The following is a 12,893-nucleotide window of genomic DNA, read 5'->3' as shown; positions in this document are numbered from 1 at the left end:
AGTCCTGCTTGCACCATAAACACAGCAGTGGGCGGGAGGAGACAGGTGCTTAGGATGCAGGACTAGTGGAACATTTCCACGGGATGTGAAGAGTGCCTTTTCATTTTTTATTTTCACCTTTATTTAACCAGGTAGGCTAGTTGAGAACAAGTTCTCATTTGCAACTGCAACCTGGCCAAGATAAAGCATAGCAATTTGACACATACAACAACACAGAGTTACACATGGAAAAAACAAAACATAGTCAATAATACAGCAGAACAAAATAAAAAAAAATCTGTACAGTGAGTGCAAATGAGGTAAGATAAGGGAGTTAAGGCAATAAATAGGCCATGGTGGCGAAGTAATTACAATAAAGAAATTTAAACACTGGAATGGTAGCTGTGCAGAAGATGAATGTGCAAGTAGAGATACTGGGGTGCAAAGGAGCAAGATAAATAAATAAATACTGTATGGGGATGAGGTAGGTAGATACATGGGCTGTTTACAGATGGGCTATGTACAGGTGCAGTGATCTGTGAGCTGCTCTGACAGCGGGTGCTTAAAGCTAGTGAGGGAGATATGAGTCTCCAGCTTCAGAGATCTTTGCAGTTCGTTCCACTCATTTCTGCTGCACTTCTAAGAATGAGGGTTCTAAGAATTATACTACAAGAAAAAAACAATGATGGATGATCAATGTTATGCTTTGTGATTGTTCATTATTTTTCACCATTTCCAAAAAGTATTGTGCCATAATCCTCCTTCTAATATAAAACATTCTATCTCTTCCTGAAATGAATGGGTGATAAATCCAATTTAAAAACCAGATAGCAGCTTTGTCTAGAACAGGACCTGTCTATTGCATATGCCTACAGCCTTGTGAAATGATAGAGTAAGTAAGAGGGACAAATAGGCAGATACAACGGAAGAAAACACTTCATATATCTGAATGGGATGTGGAAATGCCACCACTGTCGATCATGAAGGTCAAGTTCAGAAGAGAACACATTCTGTATCAGACTTGGCTAGAATAGAAAATACAACTGATAAGCTAGTTGTCTGGAGGATGATATTGGGCGTACGGTCAAACGCTTGACTTACTGGAAAGATATGCTGTACAGGTTTATTTTCATCCCGAGTAGCGAGAAACAAATGAGATAAACAGTTGGAATAATGTCTTTCTGCAGAACCTCCACCCTGTCTACTGCCTCTCTGACTCTCTGTTGTCTGACACCCAAAGTTATCTTAGTGTGTATATTCCAGTCACCTCTCCTCTCATCAAGAATTAATGAACTCAGCCCCCGAGGGGAGTCAAAGAGGCTTACCCTTTCCCCCAGATAAGAGAGAGATTCATTAGCAGGGAGTTGTGTCTCCCACATCTCTTTCTGTGAATGTGATGGGGAGTGTGAGGAGAAGTGGTGATAGCTGGGTGCATGTACTGTAAGTGTACCTGACACGAACAGGAAAAAGGAGAGGAAGGAAGGGTTGGACAAGGCTAGATGGGGTACACTACCATCACAGCTGGGCAGTGCGTGATTCCACTGATGGTTCCTCTCACACACAATGGGTTCCTCATCGCTCAGCGTGTAGCCTTGATCACAGCTGAATGTCACCCTGGAGCCAATGGCGAAATTGTTCCCATGCCGCTTTCCATTGACCGGGATCCCAGGATCTAAGCAGGAATCTGTTTCCATCATAACACCTTTAGGGATAGAAATAACTATTTCATTCCAATTTCAGGCCCTAAATTTAATAGAGAATGGTGTCATATTCACTCTTTACTGTATAAATCATGAGATGGAGCCACAAGGAGTTCTCTCTCCTTTTCCCTCTCTTTTCATTTCATCCCTTGATGGAGGGTTGTCCTCATAGAAAAGATTGTAATAATAATCAAATGTGTATTTTATTAATGAGCTTTTCCAAATAGCATACATGAAATGTTTATAAAGCACAATAGATGTCATTAACAATTTTCAGCCATCTGTCTGGATTTGGTAGTCATGTCTCATCCCGGCTTACTTAAAATGACAGCCAGTATTGTGCTACAGTAATTGTGGTTAGGTTAATATAGGGAACATTTACGACATACATTTTTTGTGAGTATATAGTATAGAAGCTTGAATAAATTCAGAAAGTATTCAAACCCCTTAACTTTTTCAACATTTTTTTACATTACAGCCTTATTCTAAATTGGATTTAATAAAAAAAATGTTCTAATCAATCTACACACAATACCCCATAATGACAAAGCGAAAACAGGTTTTTCGATATTTTCTCCCATTCTTTTCTACAAATCCTCTCAAGCTCCCCTTCCAACCTGACAGAGCTTGAGAGGATCTGCAGAAATGAATGTGAGAAACTGCCCAAATACAGGTGTGCAAAGCTTGCAGCGTCATACCCAAGAATGTACATTTATTATTTCAGATGTACATTGTTTATACATTCGCAAAAAAATCTAAAAACCTGTTTTTGCTTTGTCATTTTGACGGATTGTGTGTAGATTGATGAGGGGGGAAAACAGTTTAATCCATTTTAGAACATGGTTGTAATGTAACAAAATGTGGAACGAGTCAAGGGGTCTGAATACTTTTCGAGTGCACTGTATCATAGTATTTGGAGGAAGAATTTGGCTAGCTATTTTACAACACTATTGAATTGTTGATAGATTACTAAATCTTCTTATTGCAGATGACAGCCTAGTGCTATCATTGGTGATGTAATAACGTTATATCTCATGAGCTAAATCTCATGAGGTTGGCCTTCGTAATAACCAATTATTTGGCATTTAAATCACAGTCCTGTTCAGGCAACAACACTAATGATGACAAGCTATCAAATATAAGTGTAAATCTAATTTCACAGCTCCTACACCACTTCAGTAATATTGAAATGGTGTAAAAGCTGTGAAATTAGATTTACACTTCTTGTGATCACAACACCCACCACACGAGCTCAATATTGACATCAGCAGCACACACATGAAAGCGATATTGCACCACCAGTTGTAGCAATTAAACATTTTGTGGATTGCAAACACAACATCCCCAGCTTTTCAAAGGTAGCCCTGTGGACACATTTCAAATTGAAAACTGTAGAACTCACTGTCGTAGCGGATCTGGAAGCCCACGCTGGAGCGACTGTTGTCCGTGGTGAATAGCAGGTACATGTAATTACTGGTGCTAATGAGAAAATGGGGCGCCTGAGTGCCATGATACTCTCCGATTAAAGGAGAGGAGTTGGAGGGGCCATCCCGAATCTCCAGTGTGTCATAATTAACCTCGGTCTGGAATCTACATGAAAACAGACAAAAAAGGAGGGGAAATGGAAGTAAATTAGAAGCTACTATTCCATCCAGGCAATTTTATGTAAGAAAATCATGGCAGATTATCTCAAACTGAATTATTGTGTGAAATTGAAATAGCTGCATCAAGGACAAGATCAATTCTAAACAAAGTAGGAAAACCTGTCAAAGGATATCTTGATTGCGTGATCTTTGCTGGCTTCAATAACCCATTCACAGTTCAAAGAATCTTTGTAGTATCCCGGCCAGCCAGGGGACAGCAGTACTCCGGTTGGAGCTGTTAAATGTCCCCCACAAGGTGCTAGAGGGGAAAGTATAATCTTAGTGGCAAGGTTCTGACATAGAGAGCTTTCAAGTCTATATGCAACAGTATACAAAATGTAACAGTATACAGTCATGGTCAAAAGTTTTGAGAATGACATAAATATTAATTTCCACAAAGTTTGCTGCTTCAGTGTCTTTAGATATTTTTGTTAGATGTTACTATGGAATACTGAAGGATAATTACAAGCATTTCATAAGTGTCAAAGGCTTTTATTGACAATTACATGAAGTTGATTCAAAGAGTCAATATTTGCAGTGTGACCCTTCTTTTTCAAGATTTCTGCAATCCGCCCTGGTATGCTGTCAATTAACTTCTGGGCCACATCCTGACTGATGGCAGCCCATTCTTGCATAATCAAAGTTTGTCAGAATTTGTGGGTTTTTGTTTGTCCACCCGCCTCTTGAGGATTGACCACAAGTTCTCAATGGGATTAAGGTCTGGAGAGTTTCCTGGTCATGGACCCAAAATATCGATGTTTTGTTCCCCGAGCCACTTAGTTATCACTTTTGCCTTATGGCAAGGTGCTCCATCATGCTGGAAAATGCATTGTTCATCACCAAACTGTTCCTGGATGGTTGCTCTCGGAGGATGTGCTGGTACCATTCTTTATTCACGGCTGTGTTCTTAGGAAAAATGGTGAGTGAGCCCACTCCATTGGCTGAGAAGCAACCCCACACATGAATGGTCTCAGGATGCTTTACTGTTGGCATGACACAGGACTGATGGTAGCGCTCTCCTTGTCTTCTCCGGACAAGCTTTTTTCCGGATGCCCCAAACAATCGTAATGGGGATTCATCAGAGAAAATGACTTTACCCCAGTCCTCAGCAGTCCAATCCCTGTACCTTTAGCAGAATATCAGTCTGTCCCTGATGGTTTTCCTGGAGAGAAGTGGCTTCTTTGCTGCCCTTCTTGACACCAGGCCATCCTCCAAAAGTCTTCGCCTCACTGTGCATGCAGATGCACTCACACCTGCCTGCTACCATTCCTGAGCAAGCTCTGTACTGGTGGTGCACCGATCCCGCAGCTGAATCAACATTAGGAGACAGTCCTGGCACTTGCTGGAGTTTCTTGGGCACCCTGAAGCCTTCTTCACAACAATTGAACCTCTCTCCTTGAAGTTCTTGATGATCCGATAAAAAACGTTGATTTAGGTGGATTCTTACTGGCAGGAATATCCTTGCCTGTGAAGCCCTTTTTGTGCAAACAATGACGACGGCACATGTTTCCTTGAAGATAACCATGGTTGACAGAGGAAGAACAATGATTCCAAGCACCACCCTCCTTTTGCAGCTTCCAGTCTGTTTTTCGAACTCAATCAGCATAACAGAGTGATCTCCAGCCTTGTCCTCGTCAACACTCACACCTGAGTTAACGAGAGAATCCCTGACATGATGTCAGCTGGTCCTTTTGTGGCAGGGCTGAAATGCAGTGGAAATGTTTTTGGGGGATTCAGTTCATTTTCATGGCAAAGAGGAACTTTGCAATTAATTGCAATTCATCTGATCACTCTTCATAACAATCTGGAGTATATGCAAATTGCCATCATACAAACTGAGGCAGCAGACTTGTGAAAAAGTATATTTGTGTCATTCTTTGGCCATGACTGTAGACTCCAGTATGGTGCTTGAGATTATTCATTACTGGGTATACTTTACTACTTGTAGAATTGTAGCATACTTTTAGTGGCTCTACATTTTTTCACCAAATGACAACAATGATATGCCCAGTGCCCACCCACTCTAACCCAAGGGAGTCAGGATGATATTGGTAGATTCCACTGGATACTTATAGGATTATATGGATTATCGTGCAACATTACACAGTACCTTCACACCGAGGAACTGCTGCATTCCACACTACATTTCCATCCTGAATGATGCAGGTTATGGACTCAGACCCATGGGTTTTGATGAAGCCTTCATCACATGTGAAGAGCACGGAGCTCCCCAACAAGAAGTGCTCCCCATTCCGCTGGCCATTGACAGGGATGCCGGGGTCGTGGCATTCATTCTGACCAAACGCTAGAGAGGAAAATAAAACTGGTTTCGGTGTTTTTCAGTGATTTCAGTGTTTTCTGTACTATTGTTTTTTAATCAATAAGAAGATATCAAACTGGATTCGGTGCCACATTTAACTTGTGTGTCTTATCCAAGAGAACACGATGAGAACCTTGTTAATTATGTAGTAATTGAGAATAGATGCTAATCAGGCAACAACATGAACACAGCACAGTGGCAAAGACTGATGCCATGAAGGCAACACGTCCATTTCCCTGCCTCATTGTCAATACACGCCTGCTCTCTGATAGTCACTTCCCATGCCAGATTGGAAGACATGTCCCTCTCCTCCTAACACGGTGACACCAGTTCTATAGAGCTATTGAGTTGCCACACCACAGGCTCTCCCGCAATCCCCATCACATGGCTGACACCTCCCGCCAAAAACAACTCCCTGTCTTAGTCACTCTCCAATCGTGACACGAGAGTCCAGGGTGTGGAGACAGAGGTGTCATGCCCACAGGAGGCACAGGGGCATGTGCCCCATCAGATGGTTTGTAAATTATGCTAGTTTTTTTGTTGGTAATACTACTAGCCTAAAGTTGGCTTTAGCTAGCCCAGATAGGTTCCCAATCTCCCAATGTCATAACTAGCTACCAAGAAGCCATGTCAGGCTATCAATCAAGTTAGAGTAGCAAGCTTGTCTAACTGTCTTAGCTGGCTTGCCTGCTGGCAAGGTTGGTAGACTTTAAATAAGAAAGCAATAACTTAATGTACTGAATAAGACTCACTATATTTTACCCAGATTTTAGCAGAGATGCAGAGAAGCATATTTAGTTTATTTAAAAAAAGAACCACCAGTCAGCAGGATACAGACAGCTCAAGAGGTATTCTTAGATTTGAATAATTTTTTTATTATTATTATTCATATTTGTACATATAATTAAGCATAATGATTCTGGCTCTAGATTGTAGGAAAATGCTGTTTCAGGTGTTTGAAAATGAATAGCCCCCCTCCGGACCACCCCCCCAGTCATCCTCACATACTTTGTGACCCCTCAGATTTTTGGGGTGCATGATGCCCCTGGATGCAGATGCATAAGCGAGATAAGAACAGTAACAACATCCTCCTCCATTCCATTAATAACCTTTCCGACCACTGCAGACTGCCTCTGTTACTCTCCCACCAAATAAATCCAGGAGCTGCGGAGGAGAGACATGTCTCTGCATAGTCTCCCCGGCCGAGAGTTCAAGAAGAGAATGTGTCCTAGAGATAGCAAACAGGAACTGGGGACAGCAATACTCAGACCTATTTTCAGCTCAGTGTGGCACAAGCATAATTCCATTAACACTGGGTACAGCTGGATCAGTTCAATATTTTTCTGCTACAGAGTGTGTCTATTTCGAGGCAGAGGACATGAACACACCTCGACCATTGCTGTTTCCTGTTTCATGATAATGTCTCTAAATTATCAGCAAAAAAGGGAAAATAGATGCTTACCTTCAAGGTTCGGAATTGCCTTGCAGTATTATTGTTTTTCTTATCTCGTGTTTACAGATACAAAATGTTGGAGGCCAACTGGTACACACATTAGCATTAAAATATGCATTAAAATGTTAGGATTGTAAATTATTTAAATTACAAACATTCCCAAGGCCCCTTTAAATGGTGTAGTATTGAGAGAAAAGGGAGACATTTGAATTAAATTTGCCATAATGTCATCGGTGTGAAATCATTTCATTGAATTCATGGGTTAAGTAAGTAGGAAAGAGGATGCATTACTTCTTGAACAATATCTTGACCAGTTAATCACATATAATATAATTAATAATAATTCAAATGGGATGTGGCTGGTTTTAATTACAGGGAAAAGATAGATTTGTCTACATAGGGAAATGTATAGTATGGCCATACAAATTCTAAAATAGAACGGTCCCACCCACTTCCAGCTAATGAGTCTCCATTCTCAGACAGGGATCCTTTAACTGAAAACAGAATTTAAATGTTTTATTTGCTTTGTAAATAATTCTGATTTGTAACTTCCCTTGTAAGAGTATACCTGACTTAGCATTTGATTGAACACATATGAATAGATACTATAGAGACCCCTTGACTCAGTATTTGTGCTTACATGCAGTTCTGAATTGTATAACAGAAGACATTGTGAAGGCCATGGGTCATCAAAATATAGCTAAAACGCAAATATCATTAGAAGGAAGGGCCATTTACTTGTATAAGTGATGTTAAATCCTTTCCCAGTGTTGGAGTGGTCAGTCTGGAACTCCAGGCGCATGATGTGTCCATTGCTGGCTATCTGAGAGGGTACGTCCTTCCCGGAGAATGTGCCAAACGTGGTGGGCTCCGACATCCCATCGTCTTTCACAATTAGGTAGTCAAACTGGGGCTCTACCTCAAAGTCGCTGAAAATTAGATGAATCCTGCTCCCTGGCTCTGCGATAATGAGCCACACACAGTTCATGTTGTTCCCATACTCCTCAGGGTAGTTGGGGGAGAGGATTATTCCTGATGGGGTGGTGAAATTGAAGAAGCAGGAAACTGCAAAAATAGATAGGGGCACACACACAGATCTCCCATCATGCATTGATGCAGCACACAGTGAGATAAATTAGCTCTTTTATAAGACATCACTGAAGACATTTTGTTTGAAATGGGTGGGATACATGCTTTCCTTTGAATTCTTCATTCTATTCACTGCACCAGGTGGAATAATATAACCCTGTGTCATGACAGTAGAGAGGCTATCAACCAAGAGCTGCCTGCCCTTGGCTGTATAGCTGCTTAACCGTGGTGTCAGCCTTCGTGCCAGAGGGAGGGTGAATGGAAAATATTGAAATCTACTAACTAACAATACAGGCTTACCTGCAACAGCAGCTCTTACTTTAAATAAAAAATAACTCAAGACCTCTGTTTAGAAACGGTAAATAGTAAGCTCTGTTAGCAATGTCTAAATGACAGGAGTAATGATCTTTGAATGGTATAGCACCAGAATGGACAGCAGGGAGTGTTGACCAAGCAATGATGACAGCTTCACATGTGTCAGAGGGTATAGTCATACCACATTCCTTCGGACTGTTGGGAGTATGTAGGTGTATCACATGGATCAATCTCAATGAGAGTGTTGTTAATTAAAGTCATACATTTTGAAATGGCATCTTACACACGCAGCTGGGTTTGTTTCCAGACCACTGGTTGTTTTGCTGGCAAGATATTGTTCTCTCGCCGACCAACTCAAAGGCCGCCTGACACTCGAACGTTAGCATGTCGCCATGTAAAAACCCCTCCCCCGATCTTCTGCCGTAGGCCGGGATGCCAGGATCCCCACACCCTCCTTTGTCGATTTCTGTAAAAATATGCAAGCGTTACCATGTTCAAGTTCATTCAATGGTTTCATTTCCTAAGGACATCTGGTTAGTTGCTCTTCGGGTTGAATGTCCTAAAACTGATATCCACTGAGCAATCTTCAGATCCTGAAAACATAACATGACAGCTTTCCTCTGACACAACATTCCTTACGCAAGTATAATCATTTTAGAACCATCAATATAATCCAATAGAGAACAAGACAGCGAGAGCAATATACTGGCATGCCAACTGTTGTCTATTTCCTCTACAAGTTCAGGTGGAGGCAGCATTTTCTAGCAGGAGTAAAATGACAGTGACAAATGAATGACGTTCTGGAAGAGTTCATTTTTTGTGTTAACAACCAGCATGTCAGCTCAGTAGCTATCGCTCCACTGGCCCAGCTGAGCAATAATCTACAGGGGATGAGTTTAATTCCAGCAGCACATTCAACAACCTTTGTGAGATGTTAAGTGCCGGTTAAATACCTTTGGAGCTGCCAAGAGCAATTAGTTGAGGGATCTATGCGTAGGCTCCACATTCAGGTTAAGGGCATATCAGCCCGATTGCAACCGTGATTGAGATGTAAACTGTCTTACTAAGGATTTACCATGCTCTTAAACACTAATATGTAAAAATACCTCAAGTGGCTGTCCATCGCTGAATTTATTGTCCAATAACCTAAATGATGATGAGCTGGGAGTCAAATCAGCTGTCTAGGACATGTCTACCATTTACATGCATATTGTGGGTGAAAGTACAAGCATTGAAGAAATGGTAAGCAGGAGATAACATCAAAATATGTGTCATTGAGGTACACAGTGGTCTGTTTCAGAGTTAATGCAAATATTTCAAAGATGTCATAAACAACTCAAAGCATCATATCAATGTCCACAAATAACAGAGAAATGTTTGCACATTCTATGTGCATATTTCTTATTTATTCTGTGACATGATTCAGATTTTCTGTCAAACAACAGGGCTCATTGTGAGAAAATGTATTTTGAGGGATGTCTCACAAAGCGGCTGTATAAGAGGGAGCAAAATTGTGTTTTTGTTGTCATGCATTTCCAGATACATTACAATGCGAGAACAGAGCCAAGTAAACCCGTTGCTATCGAAAATGGAAACAATGAGCTTCATTCACTGAGCTTTATTCAGTGGAACTGCAGTCTCTTTTGTAAATATCTATATATATATATATATATTTATACATATATTTATATATATATATTTATATATATTTATTTATATTTTTATCATGCCGTATATATCCCAGAAAACAGTGACACAGAGAGAGCCTAATGGAAGGAATTAAAGAAAGAAATCAAGTACAAGTTACGGGTAAACTACAGTATTTACTAGGAGCCTCTGCCAAAAAATGCTTACCTACTTGCAAAGTGAGTTTGATGGTATTATGCAATTATTCGAATACTTAATCCTTAACGTTCATCATTATATGTGGCAATTTAGTGATTTATATGTATCTATAGACAGTCTTTAGAACATATCTTTTTTATTAGTATATCTTATCGGGATACCATGATTCTCTCCCTCTGACTGATACATGTTGCTTGATCATTTACACAAGCAATTACTTATGGGTTGTGAATGTTTCAAATAGTTCAAATGTAGGTATCACTTGGTGTTGCCAGCATTTCTCACACAGATGTAATTATATGATGCATACTACAGGTGAACAAGGCTGACTGAATACTGCCCCAGATTATATATACAGTAGACATGGACACCTACTGTACGGGGCCCCCTAAGAATACCTCCCGCCACTTATATTCAGTGGTTTTGCTGTCAAACATGGTACCTGGACAGTAGGCACTAGTGTGACATTGAGTGGTCTCATTGTGCAGGGTTATGCATTTTGTTGAGCTGTCAATTGTGCAAACTGTCAGTGGGGCCATATAAAGTAAGGGTTGAGACTGTTTGAAGGGGTAATTGTATAGTCGTGGTCAAAAGTTTTGAGAATGACACAAATATTAATTTCCACAAAGTTTGCTGCTTCAGTGTCTTTAGATATTTTTGTCAGATGTTACTATGGAATACTGAATTATAATTACAAGCATTTCATAAGTGTCAAAGGCTTTTATTGACAAATACATGTAGTTGATGCAAAGAGTCAATATTTGCAGTGTTGACCCTTCTTTTCAAGACCTCTGCAATCCGCCCTGGCATGCTGTCAATTAACTTCTGGGCCACATCTTGACTGATGGCAGTCCATTCTTGCATAATCAATGCTTGGAGTTTGTCAGAATTTGTGGGTTTTTGTTTGTCCACCCGCCTCTTGAGGATTGACCACAAGTTCTCAATGGGATTAATGTCTGGGGAGTTTCCTGCCATGGACCCTAAAAATCTATGTTTTGTTCCCCGAGCCACTTAGTTATCACTTTTGCCTTATGGCAAGGTGCTCCATCATGCTGGAAAAGGCATTGTTCATCACCAAACTGTTCCTGGATGGTTGGGAGAAGTTGCTCTCGGAGGATGTGTTGGTACCATTCTTTATTCATGGCTGTGTTCTTAGGAAAAATGGTGAGTGAGCCCACTCCCTTGGCTGAGAAGCAACCCCACACATGAATGGTCTCAGGATGCTTTACTGTTGGCATGACACAGGACTGATGGTAGCGCTCACCTTGTCTTCTCCGGACAAGCTTTTTCCGGATGCCCCAAACAATCGTAATGGGGATTCATCAGAGAAAATGACTTTACCCCAGTCCTCAGCAGTCCAATCCCTGTACCTTTTGCAGAATATCAGTCTGTCCCTGATGTTTTTCCTGGAGAGAAGTGGCTTCTTTGTTGCCCTTCTTGACACCAGGCCATCCTCCAAAAGTCTTTGCCTCACTGTACGTGCAGATGCACTCACACCTGCCTGCTGCCATTCCTGAGCAAGCTCTGTACTGGTGGTGCTCCGATCCCGAAGCTGAATCAACTTTAGGGGACGGTCCTGGCGCTTGCTGGAGTTTCTTGAGCGCCCTGAAGCCTTCTTCACAACAATTGAACCTCTCTCCTTGAAGTTCTTGATGATCTTAGAAAATGGTTGATTTAGGTGCAATCTTACTGGCAGCAATATCCTTGCCTGTGAAGCCCTTTTTGTGCAAAGCAATGATAACGGCACATGTTTCCTTGCAGGTAACCATGGTTGACAGAGGAAGAACAATGATTCCAAGCACCACCCTCCTTTTGAATCTTCCAGTCTGTTTTTCGAACTCAATCAGCATAACAGAGTGATCTCCAGACTTGTCCTCGTCAACACTCACACCTGTGTTAACGAGAGAATCCCTGACATGATGTCAGCTGCTCCTTTTGTGGCAGGGCTGAAATGCAGTGGAAATGTTTTTGGGGGATTCTGTTAATTTGCATGGCAAAGAGGGACTTTGCAATTATTTGCAATTCATCTGATCACTCTTCATAACATTCTGGAGTATATGCAAATTGCCATCATACAAACTGAGGTAGCAGACTTTGTAAAAATGTATATTTGTGTCATTCTCAAAACTTTTGGCCATGTCATAAATGTCTAAATGGAAAGTTGATGGTGGTGACAGACTTTCTGTACAATGTTTCCACACAAAATATTTTATTGAATAGGGGCCTAAGTTAACTGTACTTCCACCTAGCAGTTGAGTTGATTTGGAAAGCATTTTCCAAAGCAAACCGTGTCCCCACAGTATGTATCAGCAACGCAAATCTCTTCTGCTCTCACAGCATGACACTACTTTAATGTGGGTTTGACTTTGCCAGAGTGGCACACTGTGCCCAGTCAACACATGACTTATTAGTGCAAGTTCATTGCTATTCATCAGTTGGAAAGAATTAGACCGACCATCTGATACTGGAAATGAATTACCGTTTATGCTGGTGGAAGCAAATTCTGCACATTAGTGTTTGTTGAAACAGATGCTTATATATTTTCATAT

The 12,893-nt window shown here is 41.0% G+C and overlaps 1 protein-coding gene across 1 annotated transcript in view; it reads right to left on the bottom strand.

Moving 5' to 3' along the window:
- The window catches only part of LOC139381109 (CUB and sushi domain-containing protein 1-like), a 528,754-nt gene that overhangs the window by 169,297 nt on the left and 346,564 nt on the right, over positions 1–12,893 (bottom strand). Inside the window, exons 13-18 of the mRNA XM_071124395.1 lie at positions 8,783–8,965; positions 7,834–8,160; positions 5,433–5,627; positions 3,443–3,581; positions 3,082–3,269; positions 1,493–1,681 (exon numbers count right to left, since the gene is read on the bottom strand). Of these exons, the coding sequence (XP_070980496.1) occupies positions 1,493–1,681; positions 3,082–3,269; positions 3,443–3,581; positions 5,433–5,627; positions 7,834–8,160; positions 8,783–8,965 (1,221 nt within the window). The remainder of the gene's footprint in view (positions 1–1,492; positions 1,682–3,081; positions 3,270–3,442; positions 3,582–5,432; positions 5,628–7,833; positions 8,161–8,782; positions 8,966–12,893) is intronic.

Source organism: Oncorhynchus clarkii, chromosome 23 (genome assembly GCF_045791955.1).
Source record: "Oncorhynchus clarkii lewisi isolate Uvic-CL-2024 chromosome 23, UVic_Ocla_1.0, whole genome shotgun sequence".
NCBI lineage: Eukaryota > Metazoa > Chordata > Actinopteri > Salmoniformes > Salmonidae > Oncorhynchus > Oncorhynchus clarkii.
The sequence above is the reverse complement of the archived record's forward strand: the minus strand, read 5'-3'. Positions and strand labels throughout refer to the sequence as shown.